Here is a 24,843-nt window from a genome sequence, read left to right on the forward strand (position 1 = left end):
GAGGTGGTCCCCGGGCAGAGGAGGGCCAGAGAGATTAGAGATTAGGCTGTAATCCAGTGTGGCAGATTATCACGCTCATCCTGCTGTACCCATCACCTCTCACACCAAGAGACCACACAATCCCCTAGATTACACACTGAAGGATGGTGAGAGGAGACCGGGGGGAACGGAAAGGATAAAAAGATGACACGGTTGGGAGAGAGGGAGAGGCAGAGTGAAGGGAGGAGAGCAGAATGATTGGTGGATAGTAATCGACTTGAAGAATGGCATTCCAAAATGAGATCTACCATTCCCCCCCCAAAAAAATGACACCAGCAAAATCATTGCTGGCGTAAAAGTAAAACTCATTTAGATGAAATATTTTATTAGATAGACCTTTGCCTAAAAAGATTTTGAGATTGGAATCATCTACATTTTTCAACTAGTGAGCGATGAATTTCAAATAAAATGTTTGCATTTTGGAACAAAGCCCTTCACCTCTTCATGCTTTGATATGGATGATAAAGTAACAACAGTGGGAGCATACAGATAGCAGAGGAGAATGATTGGAGGATAGCTGTCTGTTTCTTAATGTTTTGATGTAAACGGATGATGCAGCTGGGAGAGATGAGACGGAAAATAAAACGAGCACAGCCGAATGATTGGAGGGCAGTAATCTGCTTCTTGTATTCTTGTTCATGTATTTTTAGTGTTGTTGTTTTTATGTCAACTTCAATACCATAAAGATAGGCTCCCTGTTTGATTTGTTGGCTGTACGCTGAAGCGGGAGCCGGGCCAGCAGAATTGTAATCTACCTTACGAGGCAGCTAGCAGCACAGCACAAGACACTAATTGACATGTGGTGTCATCTGTGTATGGCTAGTGTCTTGTCAGGCAGTGTGCGGTGTGTTTTATGTTCTGCGCGCTATCTCTCCTGCAGTTTCCAGAGATCACCAGGAGCCCTCCTTAGTCCTCCACACATAAAAGCCTCTCTAATTAGTGCTACATTAATTGCCACTCACCCCCATGATAATCAACCTCGGGCTGCTGTGCGTGCATTAGCGTGCGCACACTCACACTCTGTCTTTCTCCTTTCTTTCCTTTGTATCTGTCTCTGGCACGCACGCAGATGTGCACGCACGCACACACACACACGCAGAAATACACACAGGCTCCCGGATATGACTTCCTCTGGAACAGATGAAAGCATAAGAACCCAGAGAGGAGATTTTCTGTCAGTGGCTTCCCTGACTTAATGAAGTACGTTGGAGTTTGAGAATAATATTTCACTCAACGTGGAACGCCGGATATATTAATGATATGAAATGATACAAACTGACATACAGTAGAGCGGCATATTGCCTCATTATAATGTGAAGATGATGAAATGTGGAGGTAGTGGAATGCCATCTGAGCCTATGAGATGATATTTTATAAACCACTGTATAAAAGGAGAGTTAGTGCTGAATTGTTTTCACTCTATCTGATGGTGTGGTTGGAAATGGTCTGTAGATGGATGGAATGTGACACAGACAGAGAGGAGGGCTCTTAAAGAGCACATCAATATTCTAGACTGCGTGCAGAGAGAGAGAGGAGGGGAGTAAGGCTAAGCAGTGTGTATGTGTGCAAGAGAGAATGAAAGAAAGTGTGTGCATGTGAGTGTATGCGTATGTGTGAGAAAAAGAGATGTGTGTGTGTCTGTGTGTGTGTGTGTGTGCTTGCGCATGTGTGCAAATGCTGATGGACTAGTCCCTGCTACACTGGTCTCATTGATTTTCTCACGCTGGGATACAGTCTCAGGATGTAACACATGCGCACACACACACACACACACACACGCATAGACACTACGGATCATGCAGTGAACCCCCTGGTCGAATGCCTCAAGCTGAGAAACCCTAACAGCAGCAACATGTCTGTCTGCCATACAGCCTGCATTCAAAGCAGCATCTTATCCAAACGTAGCTTAAGAAATTAAACATTATTTCAAACTTCAACCACTATTTACAATATAGAGAATAGATTAAATTAAACTCAGAAGGCTAATGCTTTGTAGTACTCAGACTTGACATTTGAGACGAGATTGATGTCTGAGGCTGCAGCATCAAAGCCCAAAAAAATCAAAGTCAATTTTGCTACTTCTTGGTAAACAGACTTTAGAACTTCCTTTTTGATAATAATATCCCGTTTGCCACAGCAGGGCCAAGAGGGATTTAACAGGGCTAGGGCTGACATGTCTACATCACAGGATCACTTCCACACTTGGTTTATTTGACTCGACCCTCCAGATAACAGAAATATCTTTGGTTGTTGAGATGCCAAATTAATGAATGTATTGTATAAGTTCGGGTCTTGATTAAAATGAGTAGCACGGTTATCTAGTCGGCGCTGACTCTCCCCTGGAAAGTTAGCAAGAGCTTAGGAGAGGACAATAAAAAAAAATTCGACAAGTGCTTTATCCATGTGTCAATTTGTACAACACGTTATATCTGTAACAATGTAAGTGCACTCAGTGTGTCACTGAGTGAATGAGTTTGTGAATAGACACACCTGTCTGTCACAGACATAGCCGGAGGCCCGGTGGTAGGTGAGGACGTGAGAGTAATGGAGGGCCCTAAGGCCAAGAGCATTATCTTCTCCTGACTCTGACTGACACTCATTAGGCTGCACAGTGGAGAGAGGAGGCTGAAAGCTTATTAAGCTACCTGCTCAAAAGGCCCTTAATTGAATCCAAGTAATTATAGGGACCTTGCCCATTGTGATATTTTTATTCATCCTGCGGCAAACTCAATCTCTCTCGCGTTTGGAACACTATTAATGTTGTCTGCACCAATGTGTATGAGATTTACATACAGTGATTCACTTGAATATCCACAGATACAAACCTTGAAAGTACACACACTTGCACACTTACACACACACACACATTCACACACACACACACACACACACACACACACACACACACACACACACACACACACTCACACTCACACTCGCAGTTTCAGTCCCAAGACATGGCCGTCACCCAGACCCCAGCTGCACTTTTGGCCTGCTCTCTGCTTCATTAGAATCTGAGGGATAATAACATTAATAGCAAAGATAGTTTAGTTCCTTTGAAAATAGATTACAGGTTTAATTGTTTTACCTGCATAACCCTAAGGCAAGAGAAATTAATTAGACCTTGTGTCACAAGTCCTAATGTAGCTCCTCTGCTTCCTCAGCCTGGTAGACACACACTGCATTCACACATGGACACACACGACACACACACACACACACGCACACACACGCACACACGCACACACACGCAATGTATTAGAATGATGAGGGATGACAATGTGTGGACATGTTGGCTAGTCATTAGGAAGTGGAAATGTAAGTGTCTAAATGTAAGAACATTGCAATATTCAACAATACACATCTACATGGAGTAATTGAGGAGATAATAACACAATGCGTATGTGCATGCATGTATGTATCTGTGTGTTTGCATTTTGCGGGTGTGTAATGTCAATGAGGATATTAGCTGTGTTATGGACACACAGTATTGTGTGAATACTATAATTGGCTGTGGTAGCATCATTATTGAAGGTTGGCTATTGCAAGCAGACCCACTAACCATCTATCATTTCCATCAAGGGCACAGTGTGTTTGATGGCAGACATGAATAAGCAATGCGTACTTTCATTGTCCCTTTAAACATGCTCAACATTTTGAAATAAACCTAAATACATTTTTTGCTTACCGACAGGCTTCCGTTGCTAACCAGTGATGAAAAGCACAAGAGGGGATTTATGTGATGCCATGTATTTTTTTTTATATATTCTAAGTAACCAATAGCAAATATGAATTTCAAGCTGCTTTCCCGCATTAAACTCACCAGATAGCAAGGTGTAAAGGAATTTTACCTCTCTGTTCACATATCGGCATGTTTAAGCTTGTATTCCCCTCGCCTGCCAAATAGGAATAAACAGAGATTTGCTGTTTTGAAAGATATTTTCAAAGAATGGTCTCAGGTTTATGCTGAGATACACAGGGCTGCCGTGCTGCTGGAACTCATTGATTGACAGCAGTAATCTGAGCAGCTGGGGAGGCCTGGAGGAACCCTAGTCACCGTGCTTTCTGTCTGGTTTCCGCGGGACTCCCAAAAAGCCTCGATTCTCCCCTCTCTCTAGCCGCATTTTTGTGCTCTGCCACTGAGATCGAGGGAGGGGGACAGAGAGAGAGAGGGACAGAGAGAGAGAGAGAGAGAGAGAGAGATGCAGGTAGGGTTTTTCTTCTGTTGCATCAGCAGCCGTAACTCGACACCGCCACCTCCTCTTTGGACTCGGTCCTCACTTCTTTCCCCCCCCTCCTCTTTCCGTTCCTCTCTTCAACACAACCCCCCAAGCCCCCGCCCCTCCGACCCCCCACCCCCCCATCCACCCGGTCCTCCGGCTGACCCGAGCGCTGCTTTCTGTCCCCGCGTTGCGTCAGACTCAGAGAGGCGCTACAGAGTAATTAGCATCAGAAGGACCTGCCTGCTCATCTGCCCGCCAGCCTGCCAGTCAGCCTGCTCGCCGGCCCGCCTGCTCGCCTGTCTGCCTGCCAGTGTTCTGCCAACTGCCATGCCCTATTCATCTCCTATTCATCTCGTGTTGAATAAAGGGCTGCTTTCCTCAGGACATCCATCCCTCTGCTGGCCTCTATTTTTCTGTGGTGAGGCACAGGGCTGAGGATTAGCATTAAAAGGAATAGACTGCTGAGGCAGACTCGGCGGGAATGCATGAATGCATACCTTAGTTCTGCCAAGCAGCTTTTGTTCCCCTCAGTGGAGATTTTGGTGGAGGGATCATTTACCTTCAATGCAGGGCACCTGTCTCTTTTTTTCTCTTTCATTATGGGCCTATTAGAACTGTCTTTTTATCCTCATCCTTCTCTCCCTTTTCTCTCTCTTTGTCTTTCTCTCTCTCCCTGTTCAATCCAATTCAGCCCTAATCACCGGGATTTATTGGCATGATATCTGACATGTTGCAAAAGCAACTTTTAAAAATAACAAGAAGATATATCAAGAAAATGCTGAGAATGACAGCAGGGGATTTGACATGCATTGAGTTACCTATAAGCATGCTATCTCTCTCACGCTCTGTCCCTCTCTACCTGTGTGACAGATCATGTGATATATGCGGGCTCGCCTGTGGGTGTGCGTGGTGTCTCCGTAATGGAGTGGTAAAGCTGCAGGCATTATAGATCGAGCGCGAGCGGTCTCGTCCATGAATCTGCTCCTAACTGTTCCTCTGCCTTTGTGGCCGTAACGATCGGCTCGCTCCCCTCTGTCACCGTATTTCCTCCATCTTAGTTTAGAAGCAGAGATATATCTCTCCATAAAGGCCGACACAAAGAGGGCTGGAGAGCCTCGCCTGCTCCCCTACACAAAAGAGCCAGGCCTGGAGGGTGATAAAGGCTATGGAGAGGAGAAGAGCTGATGGCCAGGGGGACTGTTGGAAAGACCTATTCTCTTCACACACAAAGACACGCTCTCACTCAGACACTATCTATGTGCTGAAACGATGTTTGTGAATGTGTGTGTGTGTGTGTGTGTGTGTGTGTCTGAGTGCGTGCCCCTCCGCTAGCTCCCTCGCTTCCTCTCATCTCCCTCTCCCTCTCCCTCTCTCTCTCTCTCTCTCTCGCGCTCTTTTCATACACACACACTCCCAAACACACTCTTTCTTTCTTGTTAGAAGATGCTAATATAGCACATGACAAAGCCCCAGTAGACAGCTCTCAGACAAAACACTTCCTCTCTAAAGCAGTTCATCTTTATGCAGAGCCTATCCAAAGAATCGCCAAAGCAGGGACTCTTGAAAAGCGAGATTTTCACCAGCACTCAGTCATTCCTGACGCCTATTCAGTCTCGCTTCATTAGCAAGTCCGCTGATCAAGCTGATGTTTGAGGACATCAGGTTGGCTATCAATTGCCCCCGCTTATAGTGAATAGAACTCCCTGTCCACTTTGATAAATCTATCATGTGCGATTGAACGATGCCTCCTACCTGTGGTTTGTACCTGCAGAGAAGTGGGTGCGTGGCCGGGCCATAGACCGGGGGGAGGTGGACATCGGAACCCAGCAGAGCCAGGCCATTCCACCGGGACTGTTCTGGAGGTTTCACATGACCGTGCACCACCCTACCTACATCAAGTTCAACCTGTCTCTCTCGCACAACGCGCTGCTGGGGGTCTACGGACGCCGGAACATACCGCCCACACACACTCAGGTATGTTCCAGTCGCAGCGCTCTGCCCACACACACCCAGGTAGGCTAATTCCTGCTGATCCATCCCAGACACAAAGGCACAGATGCAGAAACAGCACGCAAAGACACACACAGACACACGCCTGCACTCACACACACACACACGCGCGCACGCGCACGGTACACAATGTAGAACACCATTGTGCCGTACAAGAAGCACACACACGGACGAAAATACAACACACACTGAGTCATCTGCTTTTTAACATCAGTGCGCCCCTGCTCTCGCCTGCATGAAGAGGTCTAATTAGCTGTTTTTGACACTAGTGTGACACACAGCCCTCAGGGGGAATAAGACTCAGCGAGTGCTGCTAGTTCAAGGAGGTTTGAAGATGGAGAGGGAGGGAGCGAGGAGGGTGGTGGGGAAAGTTAAAGAGGGTGAGAAAGAAGCACAGAAAGGTTTAGACAGATGAAATAACAGTCTGTTCCATTTGAAAACCTGGGTGGTAAAATCTGCCCATGCTATTAGCAGCACGTCAAGTTGTTGAACCAACCACCGTGGAACATGTCTGGTAGAGGACTGAGCTGCCATGGATGATGTTTTTCCTTGCTTTCTGCTTTTCTTTGGTTTCTGATTTTCCTAGACCAGCCAATTTTGCTATCCGCATTTGATATCCACTTCTAATGCTATCCACCAACTTCTCGTATGCAGGCAGTTTTCCAATAACATTCAATTGGCAGTTTTACAAAGCTCACCCAACAACAGCCACACACCACTGAACAAGGCTTTGCCTGCAAATTTCCATCGCATTAATGCAGGTTTTGTGAATTCCTGTCATGTTCATTCCAACTGGATGACATTGCTGTTGCCTGATTGTGTTACCGTCCACCGCTCTGTGTTCAGTTCGACTTTGTGAAGCTGCTGGATGGGAAGGCGCTGCCCAGGTCCTTGGCCGATCCTGTCTTGCCTGCCAAAGCTCCCAAAGGTCTGCTGCTGAGCGTCCTCCAGGAGACCGGCTTCATTGAGTACATGGACCCCGGCACCTGGCACCTCGCTCTGTACAACGATGGACGCAACCTGGAGCAAGTGCTGCTCCACAGCACTCCTATAGGTGAGGAGGGGAATTACAGCTTTTCTGAAATGACCAAAAATGGTAGCAATTCTCAATTTTCCATGCCATTTCAAAAGGGCATTGGGAATATTTGCTATATCTGCACAAAGGAAAGATAATACCCTCAGATGAAACACTTCACATGAAGTTTAAGTGTGAGTATTTTGTTTTCTTTTGTTTAGTAATTGCCCTGCATCTAAAATGTATTGTGTCTCAGGGTTTCTGTATTTCCTTGTCTTTCCTCCTCTCTCATATGTTGCAGGAGAGAGGTGATGTGAAAGGACACAAGGACCTGGGCAAGAGTGGTTTAAAACTCATTGACATTTGAAGGGAACTTTTCCTATTATAAGAATGAGCTTGGCATAGCAGAAGACAGCCGTTAGAAAGGGGAGGACAGTTCCTGTAGTAATGACAGGGCTTGCTAACTGCAGCTCATTGCTATGACACACACGGATGGCAGTGTAAATTGAAGGATGTGAATAATGCAAGAGTAAGTGGCTGAATATAGACAGGTGGATAATTACCAGGGCAGTTTCCTCACTCCCACTTTGTCCAGTAGTGCTTAAGAGAATACAGTGTTGAAATAACAAAAAAGTGTTGGGAAACATAGTTCCATAGTAGCATCATGGTAGTACTTGGTCATTTATGTGTAACAAACAGGTATTAAGTCAATTACCAAGCGCACAGTATACAATAAACAGAAAATGCGCAAATTACTATATGTAAAAGACTCTAATTTGGCATTTCCCCACTCTGTTCTTTAAATATACACTTATTATGTAATTTTTACCCCCAGTACTTGGCATGACCAGGAGTACTGCACTCAGCCTTCTCAATGGCTTATAGCCAAAACATCAGTAGTCCTCCAACCTCTTTAAAGCCCAAGTTGTAATCCAATCAGTAAACAAAGGGGCTGGCTGAGACCCAGAAATTCAAAACATTGTATTGAAGACATCTTTCATTTTCATATTGACAGAGTTCTTTATATAATGACTGACAGCATGTGACAGCTTAGCACAGATTTTGTTTTGGAGCTGTCAAACATTTGTTGACAGTTGTGTTTTTTGTAAAGACTGGAATATACCAGACCTATTTTGAGCCATGTATTTTGAGCGAAACCAGAATCAGGAATGTTTGCAAAAAGTTTTTCCTTTTCGAATTCCTACTCTTCAAAAATTAAAGCAATTTTTAGCAATGTAGACACAAAAGATAGGCTTCTTCAAATAATTAATTTAGTGATATGGCTTGTAAGGAGAAAATAATGATCATCATTTGGTGTCAAAGTTCACCTTGCTGCCCATTTACACTTCCAGCAGGAGGTCACAAGTAGGCATCACCTTGTTTTGTCAGTGGCAGGCAATAAAACAATAAACTGAACTATACCACAGTACATAATATTGAGTAGAGCTTTATAGAGAGATGAGAGAGATGAGATGAAATTTAATGATCCCTGTTGGGAAATTGGACTGTGTCAGCAGCAAAAAACAGGATACAGCAAAGAAAAATGAAATATAAATAAATATATAATATTTAAAGAGGGTCATATAAATATATTCAATTGAAAATCTTAAAACTAGCAAATGTTAAGTAGAAATATATGAAGGTATGAAAAGGTATGGATTACAGCATTAGGAGGGTGTGCAAGATAGCAACAGTAGAAGTAGTAGAAGTTATTGAGACAAAGAAAAACATGAATGAAAACTATGTATTATATGCAAATGAAAAGAAAAAACAAAGTGCAGTATGGTGTGCAAAAACAGAGGGTCTACAGAGGACCATATGTAGTTACAGAAAGTGTCTGTCTAGGTGTTTAGACCTGCATGTAAGAGTAATGAGTCCTGGGATTACATGAGAAAGAAAGGCCTGTCATGCATACAGTACTTAATCATAATAATCATCTTCACCTTGATACTGCTTTAAATATTGTGAAAGATGGTAAAGAGAGGAAAGGCAGAACATTCAGAGCCATATGCACTTGATCAGCTCATAACTGACCTGTATCAATAAGAAGCCATTATCTCATCTTGAGGTCCATTTTCAGAACCGCATGAATGCTGAAAAGTGTGAGCTTGAGAATTTCATTTGAGTCTACAGAAGGATAATGATTTGTACCGAGAACGCACACGGCAATAAGACATTCATTTTGTCCAGGAAAAAAAATCATCATCTTTATCAGCAGATGCAGTGAATATCTTTTATTTTTGTTTTCCTCCTGTTATCGACATTTGTTACGCCAAAAAGCTCTGGCTTAATAATGATTCCCACTGCATTGCCGCCTCCCCAGCCTCCATCTACTTTAATTCTACTCAGCATGTACCCAGGCAGGGTTTAGTAGTGTTTCCTGCAGGGCTATTTATTATGCATAATTGCTGTACTTCACCTGTCATTGCATGTCCTTTCAGATATTATATATTTAACACAATGGGCAACAAAGTAGGGGTGCTCTCTTACTTTTTCTTCATAGTTGTTTTATTTGAAATAGAAACAGGAGAAAAAAACAAAAAAACAAAAAAATGGTTAACTAGCTCCTGGTTATTTCTACATGACTGAGTGACCATTTCATTTTTCATAAATTCATAAAGCCCAGGGGTCATAAAGCACGGCTGAAACTTTACGGGCCCATAAAGCACAATCGGAATGCGTATTTGACCAATCAGATCACTTGGCTGGAAGCACCCATTTTATAATACCATTTAACTGCAATAACTTATGGCATGAGTGATTTCCAACTGGAAAGGGTTTAGTCAGTGGAAACCAAGTGGATGTCTCATGGATGCCTACACACACACACACATGCACACACACACACACACACACACACACACACACACACACACACACACACACACACACACACACACACACACACACACAAATAAAGACCTATACACATTCAGGCACATACTCAATCCAAAGTATATTGTAACAAATAAACACATGGATCACCTTATAATTACCAACACATATTTATAGTTCATTGACCTGATAATACTTAGATTTCATCACTGTTATAACCCTGTCCCTGCAGTGCTTAAGCCTCCTGACGAAGCACTTGTCTCTTCCGGATTAAAAGGAACACAGTGTCCTTGTATATGTGTTTTTTGCTCATTGTACGTGTCAGGTGCCAGATACACTATTTGAATGTGTTTGTGTGTGTGTGTGTGTGTGTGTGTGTGTGTGTGTGTTTAAGAGAGAGAGGGAGACATATGGAGATAGGTTTGTGAGTCCTCCTGACTGTGTGGGAGAAAGATGATTGCCACTCCTCCTCTCCATCAGCGTGACAATGACAGGTGATGGAGGTGAAAATGACTTTGGTTTCTGTAGTGATGCGCTGCTGTGGAGGATAACGCTGTGCTGCCGGCTACTGGCAGGGCCTGTCTCATTAGCATGTGTCACACGCGCCTCAAGGCAGTCGCGGGTGTCACATAATAACTTTGCGTGCATGCGTTTGTATGTGTGTGTGCGTGTGTGCGTGTGTGCGTGTGTGCGTGTGCGTGAGCCATGTCATTGAAGGATTTGTCATCCATGCTCCCTGAACAGAGCGAGCCAAGGGACTGCAATGGTTTGACTCGAGAGTCGATCCCTGTTCAGAGGAGCTGAGCCGGACGGTATAGGGTCAAATAAAGGATGACATCCCTGACACCCTTTTTAATTACTCTATCTGGCTTAGATTGAGCTTGCCTGGCACAAGACAACCAGCAGAATAGTTCAAATCCCAAACCCTGCCAGCCTCTGGGCACTTCTAAACCAGAATCCTCCATCTTGAGCAGAGCTGACAGAGCTCAGCGGGCTTATATAATGCTCTAAAAGTATAAAAGCGCTCTCCCTCTTTATCTATCTATGCTGTGCTGTCTGTACCCGGAGAATGAGATCTGACATGATGGACATATCAATAGGAGAAAAGGAGAACGGTAAAAGGGAGGCAGCTAATTGAAGTCCGATAGAAGAATATGATGAAACGCATATAGCCTACAGAAGGATATGATGAAACACACGTAGCCAGATGAGACACAGCACTAGTACGAACAAGCACCGCATTGATCTTCTCCATGCTGAGTTTGTAGCTACTGTAGCGACACAGTACTATCCATTCACCACTAACTTGTGCACTCACAACCATCAGATTTTATGTTGTTCAGTCGCATTCCAAACTGCGCCCTTGTAAACAGTTTGTTGATTAAGCCTTGATGTCTGTAAATTTGCGCGCAGCGTGTTTCCAACCTGTAATGCAGTATAATGTGTTTAGTGCTAGTGAGTGTAAGTGAGTGCTTGGCCATTCCCCAGAGAGCGATAGCAGCTGGATCAGACTAATCTAATATGGCCCCTGTGTCTGGGGAGCCATCCATCGCTTATCAGATCTCCCATTCAATAACTGAGCTCCATGCCAGCTTATGGAGTTACATTGGAAATGTTTATCAAAAATTCTGTCTTTTTGTGTGCATCTGGGATTATGGGTGTGTGTCTGTGTGTGTCTGTGTGTGTGTGTGTGTGTGTGTGTGTGTGTGTGTGTGTGTGTGTGTGTGTGTGTGTGTGTGTGTGTGTGTGTGTGTGTGTGTGTGTAGACTCCATGGACGGTTGCTCCACAGACTGTAATGGGAATGGAGAGTGTGTGGCTGGACACTGCCACTGCTTCGCTGGATTCTTGGGTCCTGATTGTGCCAAAGGTCAGTAATATATCTGTTAACTACAACCTTTCCATATCTTCTCTACAACTCTGACTTTCTCTTTTATTCTTTCCCCATCTCTTTCTTTGTTCCTCTCTTTTTTTTTCTCTCTTCCTCTCCCTCCCTCTTTTTTCCTACTTCCTTCCTCTCTCTCTCTGCCTCTCTCGCTGTGTCTTTCTCTCTCCCCCTCTGTCCATCGGTGTAAAAATTATTGTAGTTGTATCTGTCTAGTTGTATTGAAGTAGGTGGTTCGATATCACGTCCCATGATTTATTTACGCTCATCATTTATTCATGCGCTCCTCTCATCCTCGCTCATTTGCTCGTGTTATAATATTCTCAGTTTGAAAAGTTAGACAGCAAGTTTTGGCAAGAGTTGTAAAAAGTGATGCGTGAATGTATTACTGTGGGGTACGGGGGTGTTAGATTTAACAAAGGATCAAACAAACACACAGCACATGCCAGCACACACATGAACGAACACAGGGCCTTCCTTGCAAATTATCCCAGCAAAAAAAGGCTTTGGTTTTGAATAGTCTTTTTAATCCATTTGAAGTCTCAAGCTGCCATACCTCCTCCAGCTGCATTGGGGGGATATCTGTCAGTGTGTCATCAGCCGCTCGCTGACATTATTCTACCTGGCTGTCATTACATTAGCCACACAGCTCACCATCTCTGCATGGAGATAGCTCTGCTTTCCACCCTCATTCTATAAAGCCCTAACGCTCTCTTTCCTAATCTTCCGTTTTCACGATTGTTTTCACGGCCTGTTCAGAGCGAGCGAGGGGACGTTGGGGGGATTTTCTACAATTCCTGGGTTGCCGTGGTAGCCAGGCTCAGGTGGTGCTTGAGTAAATTGAAACAGCGTGAGGGATAAGCTGGAGTGTGTGTGTGTGTGTATGTGTGTGTGTGAGTGTGTATGTGCGTGTGTCTGTGAGAGAGAGAGAGAGAGAGAGAAAGAGAGAGAGACTGAGGGAGACAGAGGCTGCTTGAGGATTTGCTGAATCCGCGCACTAGCTGAGATAAGAGAGCGTAGCCCCACTCACGGTAGGTTACTGCGGTCTCTCAGCTAATATACTGCAGCACTGTGTGTGTGTGTGTGTGTGCGTGTGTATGTGTGTATATATGTATGTGTGTACTATATGTGGGTGTAATCTGTGTTTGTCCTGTTGCAGATTCATGCCCTGTGCTGTGCAGCGGTAATGGCGTGTATGAGAAAGGACGGTGTGTGTGCCTGTCGGGGTGGAAGGGGGCAGAGTGCAATGTGGAGGAAGGTCAGTGTATCGACCCCACCTGCTCCAACCACGGCTCCTGCATCCAGGGAATCTGCATTTGCAGTCCGGCCTACAAGGGGATCAACTGCGAACAAGGTAAAGAGCTGCACACCACCACAGCTACAGCAATAACCAATATTTATATTGTGCTATTGATGATGAAGATGACGACGATAATGATGATAAAGAGGAATAAAAATTACTACAGTGATGATAATGACAGCAACAGTAATGCTGAAGTTTAAAGTGCCCATGAAATAAACTCCCATTACTTTTACTTTCTGGAAAACAGAGTATCATTCATGGTGACCTCATGCTGCACTAGTAGGCGTAAATATAAAACCATCAGATTTATTAACAACCTGCCCCTCCAGAACTGCCTTTCTCTCCCTGACTCATATTCCATCGGTTTAGACTTTTGAATGATCCTTCATTGCCTTATGTCCCGCCCCAACATCCTGTTTTAACCAGAAATGCATCAAATCAAGGAAGTAAAGATGCCATTTCATGGGGTCTTCTAAAACAATGACAAAAAAACTGTATATATCCTGTCTTGGACCTTTGTTACATGTCATCCACTTGCCTCCCTCCACTGTGAAAGCCCAGTAAAGCAGTAAAAATCAACAAAACCATGATATTTAAAATGATGATGGCACACTTTATCATAGACTTTTGATGATGGCACAGCTTTCCTAAAGACTCCCCTACTGTTACCTACAGTATCCTGGCCTGTGGAGACAGAATCGGGTGTTTGACCTTGAGCGGCAGGGCTGAGCTGAGCTGAGCTGAGCCGAACTGTGCTGAGCTCTGGCTCAGAGCACAGAGCTGTAATTACACACACTAACACAGCGTAGTGCAGACCACCGTGACTCCTGGAGCGCATACACACACACACACACACACGCACGCACACAAACCAGCCCATTCCACCCCTTATCAAAGCCCCAGTTCTAAGTGTCCTATGAAGTGTAATGTTGTGGAACAGATACAGGGATTCTAGCTGGGATGGTTAACTCCTGGATGGGATGCAAAGAACACTGCTTTCATACTCGCTGAACTGATGATTATAATGAGACAGGCACCCTCAACCTCGATCCCCCACCCTGCCACCTCCTCCCTTCACCTCTGTCTCCTTCTCTCTCTCTCTCTCTCTCTCTCTCTCTCTCTCCCTCTCTCACTGCAGTGGACTGCGTAGACCCTCAGTGTGGCGGCCACGGTGTGTGTGTGCGCGGGGAGTGTGTGTGCTCTGCGGGCTGGGCAGGAGTGAGCTGTGATGACCCGCTGCCAGCCTGTCAGGAACAGTGTTCAGGACATGGCACCTATCTCCCTGACTCAGACACCTGTGCCTGCCAGCCCAACTGGACCGGGCCAGACTGCTATACTGGTAAGACCTGAGGATATATGTTCACACACGGAAAAAACACAGAAAATTGCAATTGCACATCACTAGTTTGCCAGTGTTTTTGTATGCATGCATGGTCTTGCCAGATACTATTTTCTAGGGATTTGATAGACATGAGAGAGCGATGTGGATTGGAGCCACTCTGTGAAATGGGTCTGTGTGTGTGTGGGTGTGTGTGTGTATGTGTGTGTGTGTGTGTGTGTGTCTGTGTGTGTGTGTGTGTGTGTGTGTGTGTGTTCCCTTCATGCTGGTCGTAAATGAGATTTCCCCTCATGACTCTGACGGCAGCACTCTAGAGCCTCCCTCGCTCCAGCACTCACTTTACTATGCATTTATACTGTAACACACACATACTCATGCACACACATACATACACACACACCCACACACACACACACATGCGCACATGGACACACGCATATTCCCTTCAGCTAAATGAGAAAAAAAAGGGCAGGAGAGAAAAGAAGCCTCCATTCTCACTAAGCTGAAAGGCCTTTCAGAGACTGCGACAGTGGGAGAAATATTCAACATGGCATTTAAAAGCTTGGTGATGTTTATTGCATAACCATTTACCTGTGGCCAACATATTGTTAGTATGTGGTTGTGACATGTAACTGTAAGAGGCTTGTTTTTTTAAAGTAGGCTAGAATACTTTCTCTTTTCTTCTAGCACCACAATCCTGCGGCATCCTTAAATGCAGAATGCTTTTGCACTGATTGCAATTTGTTATTATAGAAGTCAAGGCAGTGATTTAGCCATTGTTGAGAGACATAAAGAATGCGTAGCTTTAGTGAATAAAATATAGAATGCAGTACTTTGCGGTATACAGCGAGAAAAGTGTCCTTGTCCTTGGGTACCCAGTGGATGCTGACAGAGTGGAAAATGGCCATTGTAAGACTGCCTTTCCTCTGTTTCCCCTACACTAACTTAACACTGATGTTGGAAAGGTTCCGCGCTACCATGCATACCAGTGATTTGCAGGCACTTGGCATTAGTTCCTGCTCTCAGGTGTATGCATGCCTTATTAGAATGATATAGCCCATGATAATGATAGAATGTGGCTGAATATCTGAGATATGAGCAGCCTCTCTCTACCTGCTGGGCTTTTAATCAAAAGGACCCGGCAATTCTACGTCCTGGTCTTGTTGAAGCATAGCTAAGCTAATGTAATTCTAATAGAGAGCTGAAAAACTCTCCAACTTTAATCCACTTTTTCCTCCCTCTCCATGCTATGTATATTTAAATTGAAATAACTTTTTACTGCAGCTGGATAAGTAGTCTTTGTGTGCCTCCAGCACTTTGCTCTCTTTACTGATGGATGAGGCTTTGCTTCTGCAGAGAGAGAGGGGGGCAGAGAGAGAGAGAGAGGGAGAGAGAGAGTGAGAGAGAGAGAGAGAGAGAGAGAGAGAATTTAAAAGGGATGTTGCAAGACAGAAAAGAGAGCTGAAAGAGACAAAGATGGAGAGATGGGGAAAAGAAAGAGAGAGACAGAGAGAGAGGGAGAAAGAGAGAGAGGGAGAGAGAGAGAGGTAGATAGAGAGAGAGAAAGAGTATTAACATACCCACCAAATCTGATCAAAATGTCAGAAAAGAATAATAGAGCTGAATTGGAGTCCCTGTAGTTTAAATATGCGGTGCAAATACGAATCATTTGGCTGTTATTATGAGTCTATTCACTCTTCTCCTTCAGGGAGCTCAGCTATTAGAGGTGGGAAGATTGTGTATTGTGAGAAAGTAGACTTTTTAGTCTCGGAGGTTATCCACTTCTATCGCTTGGTTTTTCTCTCACCTATCGGATGGCTCACCTCCATTCTCAACTATCTTTTTTTTTTTTTCCCTATCCCAATCCCTTTTTTCCTTTCCTTTCTTCCAATACTCTATTCTATCTCCATCTCTCACCTTCTCTCTCTCTCTCTCACACATACACACACGCTTTCTCTCACTCATATCCCCACCCACCTGTTCTGCAGAGCTGTGCCCAGTGCCATGTGGCAGCCATGGTGTTTGCTCAGAGGGCCAGTGCCAGTGTGAGGAGGGCTGGATCGGCGCTGCATGTGACCAGAGGGCTTGTCATCCTCGCTGTGAAGAACATGGGCAGTGCCACGACGGGACCTGCATCTGCCAGCCCGGCTGGGAGGGGGAGCACTGCAACATCGGTGAGTGTGTGTGTGAGCGCGAGTGTGTGTGTGTGTGTGTGTGTGTGTGTGTGTGTATGTGTGTGTGTGAGCATTGAGTGTGTATGTGTTTAATTATTCCCTGTGATATTTTGATTGGTATGATCTCAAGGTATGTGTTGAGTCCACATTTGAATATTTTAAAAGGTGTTGCTGTTTTTTGTTATAATTGTTATTCACAAATCCTCTCTCTCTTACCCAGCTCCCTCTCTTTTCCCCACAGTCACTCACGATTTGGACGTAGTTGTGAAAGGTAATCTATCCTTATTTAGGATTTCAATTTGGTAGTGTTTGCATTTTGTATTGTGCCCGTCCAACATGCTCACTATTGCCAAAATGTACGTGTGTGTGTGTGTGTGTGTGTGTGTGTGTGTGTGTGTATGTGTGTGTGTGTGACTGTGTGTGTGTGCACGTGTATCTGGGCCACACCTTTTAGATGGCTGCCCGGGGTTGTGCAGTGGGCATGGGCGCTGCACCCTGGAGCAGAGCGGCTGGCGCTGTGTCTGCCAGGCTGGATGGAGCGGGCCTGGATGCAGCGTTGTCATGGAAACCGACTGCAGCGATGGAACAGACAACGACGGAGGTGACAATCTAACGGCTATCATTCTCTATCTCTCTTTCTGTCCCTCGCCTCTTTCATTTCTGTCCCTCCACCAGACTGTCCATTCCATTCCATTACTTTTCCTCCCATTTCTGCTGCCTGGAAACAGGGGAACATGAAAAAAAAAAAAATCCACCTCATTCCTCCTTTCTTTCATCCCTCTGTGCTATCACTCCAGTCCTGCTGAGAGTCCCGTAGAGTCCTGCTGGTCACTATTATATTGAATATGAGTTTGTTTGTGTGTGTGCGTGTGTGTGTGTGTGTGGGTGCGCCTATGTCTGTTTTTCTTCCCTTATCACAGCTAAATGTCTTTGATATGTATACTCCCTGCTAGGATGAAAGCCACCCAAAGGAATTTTCACAAATCTAAACACAGCAAAGCAGACTAGTTTTCTGCTTCTTAAGTAATGAGAGGTGTTTGTTGCTCGGCCTTGTAGCCGTATTTTGAATTCTGTATCATCAGGTGAAAACACATAAAGGAAAATGCTCATCACAATCATTTCCCTTTTATTTCAGACCCATCTAGACTGCGGTCCAATACATACACCGTATTTTCAGATATATAGTTCAACGTTGCTCGTTGCATTGCCTTCCTCTGCTCACAGGATCACATTCGCTTTGAAACTCTATCAAATATCCATTATGGACATGCCTGTCAAGCCAATGCCGTAATCCATCATTGCAAATAAGGCGGTGTCACTTTTGTTTGGAGAAATGGCTTCCTTGTTGTTTTCAAGCAATAACTTCAGCACAACAGGCCGTAAATAGCAGCAAGTTTCGTGATGAGAAGCATTGGAATCAATTTGCACAGTGGGAACCTGCTAGTCTTTTTCACAAACCGATAGCTATAAACTTTATTTAATTTACTAAAGCAACATGGCTGACTGGGTCAACAATTCATGACGTGAGATGTCAGCAGGAGACGACCATTTAAAGTATGTGAATTAAAGGTCATTTTTCCGAATTATAACACCAGCACCATGCAATTGTAAGTGTCTTGTGGATAATATAAAATAGAGGCACAATGAAGGAAATGAGCCAAAAAGTTTCCTTTCACAATCGCACCATCAGTGTGGCCTCCCAGTAGCGTAGGCACTGATGGTTATGTTGTTGTACTGATGGATTCTGCTCTGTCTCTGCGGACCGTGCTCTGATTATGCCTTATGTTCTGTATGTGTGTTTCACTTGTGGTGTGGCAGAAATAAAGGACTTTATCACTGTGCAATCAATAAATTAACACCACCACTACTTCTACATATTATCATTGTGTTTGAGGAATATTAACCATTAATTGGGCCACACCCAGTGCAAACCAAAGCATTTTCTCATTTTGTCAGGTTTTTGTTGATTTGATTCCATCTCCTTTTCTCTGTATGTTTGTTAAGGAGGTGAAGGTGAAGGTTGGAGTTGTGAGTGGGTGGAGGGTGGGGGAGGTTGTTATTCCTCTCCACATGATAAGAAAATAAATGGATCCCCCTGCCCCATAATTATTTTATTTTTGTTTTTATAATAGCATGCCATATGAATATGGATGATTTTCCTCAAGGAAAACGTGTCTGCCACACATAAAGGCATCATAACATTATTCAGACAGTTTGGAGTTGATTTCCTAGTGCAAGTCTCACTAACAAAGCCGTATGGAGACTATTCACTCATCCTTTATCTTTCTATCCTTCAACCTCTCTCCACAGCTTTTCATATAATTTCCTACCATACAATCCAGCCCCCTCCCATAATTGGCAGATATACTGCATGCTCCCATAGCATTCTCAAAGTGTTCTTTTGGTTTCTGACTGTGAAGCTAGACAGAGATGGAGAGATGCTATCAGATGCAATCAGAGAATAAAGAGGAACTTTGAAGAGATTTTCAATTATTTCTCTCCTGAATAAGAGAGGAGGATAGATTCCTGTTTCATCAAAAACAACATTTATTCCGCAAACCAGCCCTAATGAAGGCTGACTGATGTGGCACTCAAATCAAAACACACATACACACTCATACATACACATCATACATGTTATAGATGTTAAAAATGTACATTTCATATACAAGTTATTATATCAGCTGCTGTTTTTTCCACAAAATTAATTAATTTCTCTGCAAATATTGCAGTGGCTTTTGGCAGATCATCATACGTACCTTTATTCTTAGACACACACTTTTCCATCAAATCCTAATGCAAATAAACACATCAAATACAGAAATAATAAAAAGACTGTATAATTTTGTCTTAATAATGTTTAATGTCAAGAACAATGCTGTGGAAATTGAGATGTGTTCTGTATTCATTTCCCCACAATGATATTATGAATTCAATTAACAGTGTGCTTTAAAGCTGAAGTAGTGGATCTTATTTAAATAAGCCAGTGCACTATGCTACCTTTTTAGAAGGAGGTTATAATAGAATATTGTTGGCCTTTAGCTCTCTGCTCTGTGGTCAGATGCATTTAAATGTCAGCACTGTTTCCTGGCTTTTCAGAAACCGGCTTGAAATAGGAAGCACAAATGCCAGCCCGGCTCCTATTACCTGCTGCCTTGGTTTATATCTGCAACTCATTGTTTACAGTGGACATTTATGAATCGCGTTCAAATAATGCTGGTGATACATATCTGATTTATAGCTGTAGATGCTATTGTATGTTGATGGATCATTATGAATCCCATTTGATTGATACTTGTGATAGTGATGATACATGTCTAGTTTATCACTGTATTGCTATTTTTTGGCAGTTCCCCCATGTGTTACTGTGTCTGTGTATGTGTACTCCTGTCTCTCCACTGCAGCTATTCCCTGCGGCCTTTGAAAGTATAAATGCATTCTCAGTAAACTTAGTTGCTTAAATCTATTAAAGCCCTTATTAACTGTGCTTAATAACTGTGTTTAATGTCTTGCTTAAATTAACAGTGTAAGTGAAAGTGCTAGGCAAGGAGCGTTACCCTCTAACAACCCAACTCCTCACTCAGTACAGCCCATTTCTTCCTATTGTGTGAAGGCTTGTGCGCGTGCATGTGGGTGTGTGTTTTATTTAATTTTCCGTGTGTGTGTGTGCATTTCAGACGGGCTGGTGGACTGTGTGGACCCAGACTGTTGTGAGCAGCTGAGCTGTGGATCTGACCCGCTGTGTCAAGGTTCGGCCGACCCCCTGGCCCTGCTGCAGGAGAACCCCCCGCCCCCCACCGCGCCCCCCTCGCCCTCCAACTCACACACCCACAGCTTCTACCAGCGCATACGCTTCCTCCTGGGCAAGACAGCCACACACACGCTCCCCGGAGAAGTGCCCTTTGATACCAGGTGTGTGTGCTTGTTTTGCTTTTTGTGTGTTTGTGTCTGCGTGAGGATGGGAGACCTTTATGTAATTGTTTTTGTGTCTGTGTCCTTGGGTTGTCCTGTATAGAACGATGTGATTAGGAGACTAGAAGTTCATACATCTGCATTAACCCCATTTAAAATCGGCCTAACACTAATTTGTTTAGTAAGAGCGTCTGTGTGTGTGCATGTGAACGTGATTTTTCTTGTGTGTGCACATTTTAGTAATCTGTGTTACTCTGGAGATTAGCACTCAAACTCCAGCCTCCAGCACATTGTCCTCCTCCTGTCTCAGTGTCAGCCTACAACTGCAGAGCGTTTGTTTGTTACATATTTATGCTTAATGTGTCATCTGGTTACATCGGCCGTAAAGGTGTCACCATAAATATTTCAGCGGCCTCTCACCACCATCTAAGAGGGAAATATATCTCGTCGGCATTATGACCTAGAAAGTTTGGAGTGGAAAACAAGAAGTGATGCCCCTCTGAAAAATGGCCAAGTGCATTTTTTTTCATTCGTTCACTTCTAGAATAAACAAATAAATTAATTATGTGGCCGTTGTTTCGGAGGGGAAATCGATGGCAGCTTTCAGGACAGGAGTAACAAACGGGGCGACGCAGCCACCCGCAGAAGCCTCGCCATCCCTCATTTATCCCTCTTCTGCCGTAACAGATAGGATCCATCAATGATTGTGTGCATGTGTGTGTGTATTCATAAGTGTGTGTGTGTGTGTGGGGGTGCATGCGTGACCAAGTGCATTTTTTTCCAATGATTCTGTGTGTGTGTGTGTGTGTGTGTGTGTGTGTGTGCGTGTGTGTGTGCGTGCGTAGATACATGCTGTGTGTGTGTGTCGTTCTGTCTCCATTTCACCTGTTCAGCGGTTATTCCACACTGAAGCAGCTTTTCACACTTTACCTGAAATATCAAGAGGAATATTTCAAAATAATAGTTAAGATGTGCCTGATAGTTCAAGGGCTATTTAAAGAACAACAGAGCCTTTTTTTTTGCTGCAGATACCACTGTCATTGCAATATAAACATGATGAAGAAGTTTAATTTTTTATATGACAAGGTGTTGAAAGGTTTTATTGTGGGTGAATTTATATTTATGGTCCTTGTATCCTGGCAATCTGTGGCAGATTTCTCTGCGCTAGAGGGAATTGTGCCACGGAGAGTAAATGCAGTTGCTTTTTTTCCTCAGATACAAGGCTGTTCGGCCATAGTGCGTCACAATATAACTCTCTCCTCAAACAATTACTGCTTTCTTCATCATTGTAAACCTGTCACCTCTCTCTCTCTCTCTCTCTCTCTCTCTCTCTCTCTCTCTCTCTCTCTCTCTCTCTCTCTCTCTCTCTCTCTCTCTCTCTCTCACACTCTCTCAGTCGGGTGGCGGTGATCAGAGGTAGTGTGGTGCTGCAGGATGGCTCCCCTCTGGTTGGCGTCAACATCACCTTCCTACAGCATCCTGAGTATGGTTTCACCATCAGTAGGCAGGATGGCAGGTACAGGTGCACACAGACACACACACACACAGACACATACACATACAGACACACACACATACACACACACACACACTTTTCCCCTCTTCTACAATCTCGTCTTCTCTTACTGTGGAAGAAATTAAGCTGTAATCATTTATATACATATACATACAAGTATATCATTCTTTCTTCAGTGTGTATCTGTCTCTGCAGAGTGGAAAAGTACTGAATCCTTTGTGCAATTTGTGAACCAGATCTTTCTGTTCGGCTCCTGTCTTTTTCTAAATGATTTAATGAAATATTTTCCAGACAGTCAAGGACATGTGAAACTCACACAAAGTGAAGTAATTGTTACAGTTTCAACCCTCCTCTACCCACTCCTTGTCTTTGTACTGAAAATCGTAATAATATCCCTTTTTTTTTTTGCTTCACTGGCTTGTATCTTTCTTCTCTCCGTGCACGTTCAATAAACCTTTTGGAAAGAAGACACAGACCTCTCCTTGAATTATTGATTACTTGTTTTATTTATCAGTTTATACTAAATTCTTCAACACTTCACCTCCATTCTCTCATTTTGCTCTAGTTTTGACCTGGTGACCTCGGGAGCGGTATCGATGACGCTGATGTTCCAGCGCCCACCCTTCCTGCCGCAGACGCGTCCCATCTGGACACCCAACAACAACTTCCTGGTTCTGGATCAGGTGACCATGTCCCGGGAGGAGGTGCCGCCTCCTAAGTGTGACGTCAGGAGTGTTCTGAGTCCCTACCCGCTGGTCCTGCCCTCCCCCCTTCCCAGATACACTGGAGCATGTGCAGAACGGGGGCCAGCTATACCTGAGCTACAGGTACAAACCACTTAACCACACAGTGAGAGCACTGGTTCTCAAACTTTTTGGCCCTTAAAACAAAGCTATGCCTTCTCACGACCCCCCGTCACAGGCAGACAGATGCAGTGTTGATCAGTTCAACCAAAAAATGATTTTCCCTTTTCAGTTTGTTTCATTTGATTATCAAACGAGGCCTAGAGGCGGAAAACTATTTAGTATTTCACAAGAAAAAAGCAAAAAATAGAGAAAAATGAGAAAAACTCCCTTGAAATTTGTACAGTTTAAATACAGTATGTTTTTCTCCTATCCCATAAATCATCTCACAACCACCCAAAATTATCTCACCCACAGTTTGAGAACTGCTGAGTTAAATAGTCTGTATAAAATGCAACAGTATACAGGCTGTGCAGACGGCAGTCAATAAGAAAATGAAGCGTAGATGCAATTGCTAACAGCTCAGCAACAAACCAGCCTGGTCTCCAAAAAATGTTGTGAAATGAGCATGATGTTTAAAACGTGAATATGTGCTCCGTGCTCGAACAGTTTTTCCTCATTTTCCACATTTCCCCACCACAAAAGGACTCAATGAAGGAGACTCAGCTAGAAATGGCTGTAGTTTGACACTGAAATAATGTGAATGAAACTAAGGTGTGGAGGGAAGGGTAGTGGATACATTTGCCTTCGACTCTGATGATGATGGGTTCAATTCACACTCGATGAGTTTCTACTGTGAGTGAAGTTTTCATTTTCATTTTAGTATTTAACCATGACCAAAACCTTATCCTAACCTTATTTTAGTTGCCTAACCTTAACCAAAATTTTAGTTGCGTAAACCTAACCCTATCCTTAATTGAAGTTTTTTTGCTTGCGGAAACTTAACCAACTTAACCTTAAAATGGCATGTCCAATTTGTGCTATTGTGACATAATCATGTCGTGGCGGAGGAACGTAATCGGCACATTATTTGTGTCCACAACACTTATCCTGTGTTTAGTTCAAGCTTATTTCATGAAATTTTATGCCAATGTGTTGAAGAAACTGCTGAAGTACCGCATCACATCGAAATCAAGAAACATTGTGTCCTCACAATTATCTCACGACGGACCTGCTACAAGCAAAAGAAATAGGAAGCAAAATTTCATGTATTTAACTCCGACTGTGTTCACCTGTGTTAATTTTCACATCCCTTTTAAATTTAATCACGGTCTTAGATGTTTGATGAAAATGTCTTTTAAAGATAATCACAGCATCTTGATTTAATTTAGTCAATTACTCACTGACTGAAGTTAGGAATTAGTGCAGTGTAATTAGAGTAGATTTCATTTGCAACATTTAGATATTTCACAATTTATCTTCATATCTACATTCACATCACAGCTATCTTTGGGAACGTTGTCATGGTGGACAAACAAGCTCTCTGCTCATTTTCATTTGCTAGTCGGCAATATATTGGATATATAAACTTTATTCATTCTAAATTGACTTCTAACACAATAATAACAGAACAGCTTTTCCAGGGATGATAATAATGATTATCAAAAACAGAGTGAAATGAAATTGTTTCTGATATCATCATGACACAGAATTTCTACTCATCAAAGTCATCATTAATTTAATAAAAAAAGACACATTCTCTTCATTCTCATCATTAACTTTCTGACACGTATAACGCTGATGTTCACAATCAATGTATTTACTACACCTTGTTGTGTGAGCTCTTTCTTGTTGTACCTGCCAATAGCACTCAGTATGTTAGCTTGTTATCTCATTACTCAGCAAGGTAAC

General features: G+C 43.5%; 1 protein-coding gene across 1 annotated transcript in view; it reads left to right on the forward strand.

Moving 5' to 3' along the window:
- The window catches only part of LOC139658253 (teneurin-1-like), a gene marked incomplete at its 3' end in the record, with an annotated part of 74,034 nt that extends 50,958 nt beyond the window's left edge, over window positions 1-23,076 (forward strand). The window contains exons 6-16 of the mRNA XM_071536338.1: window positions 6,034-6,236; window positions 7,119-7,326; window positions 11,889-11,990; window positions 13,165-13,359; window positions 14,447-14,647; window positions 16,636-16,821; window positions 17,063-17,092; window positions 17,276-17,422; window positions 20,499-20,733; window positions 22,130-22,249; window positions 22,815-23,076. Coding sequence (XP_071392439.1) covers window positions 6,034-6,236; window positions 7,119-7,326; window positions 11,889-11,990; window positions 13,165-13,359; window positions 14,447-14,647; window positions 16,636-16,821; window positions 17,063-17,092; window positions 17,276-17,422; window positions 20,499-20,733; window positions 22,130-22,249; window positions 22,815-23,076 — 1,889 coding nt within the window. The remainder of the gene's footprint in view (window positions 1-6,033; window positions 6,237-7,118; window positions 7,327-11,888; window positions 11,991-13,164; window positions 13,360-14,446; window positions 14,648-16,635; window positions 16,822-17,062; window positions 17,093-17,275; window positions 17,423-20,498; window positions 20,734-22,129; window positions 22,250-22,814) is intronic.
- Between the last annotated feature and the right edge of the window lie 1,767 nt (window positions 23,077-24,843).

The sequence above is a fragment of the Centroberyx affinis genome, unplaced genomic scaffold, assembly GCF_046629955.1.
Source record: "Centroberyx affinis isolate AG114_WGS23_722 - 3 ecotype Tasmania unplaced genomic scaffold, CSIRO-AGI_Caff_v1 ptg002858l_1, whole genome shotgun sequence".
Lineage (NCBI taxonomy): Eukaryota > Metazoa > Chordata > Actinopteri > Beryciformes > Berycidae > Centroberyx > Centroberyx affinis.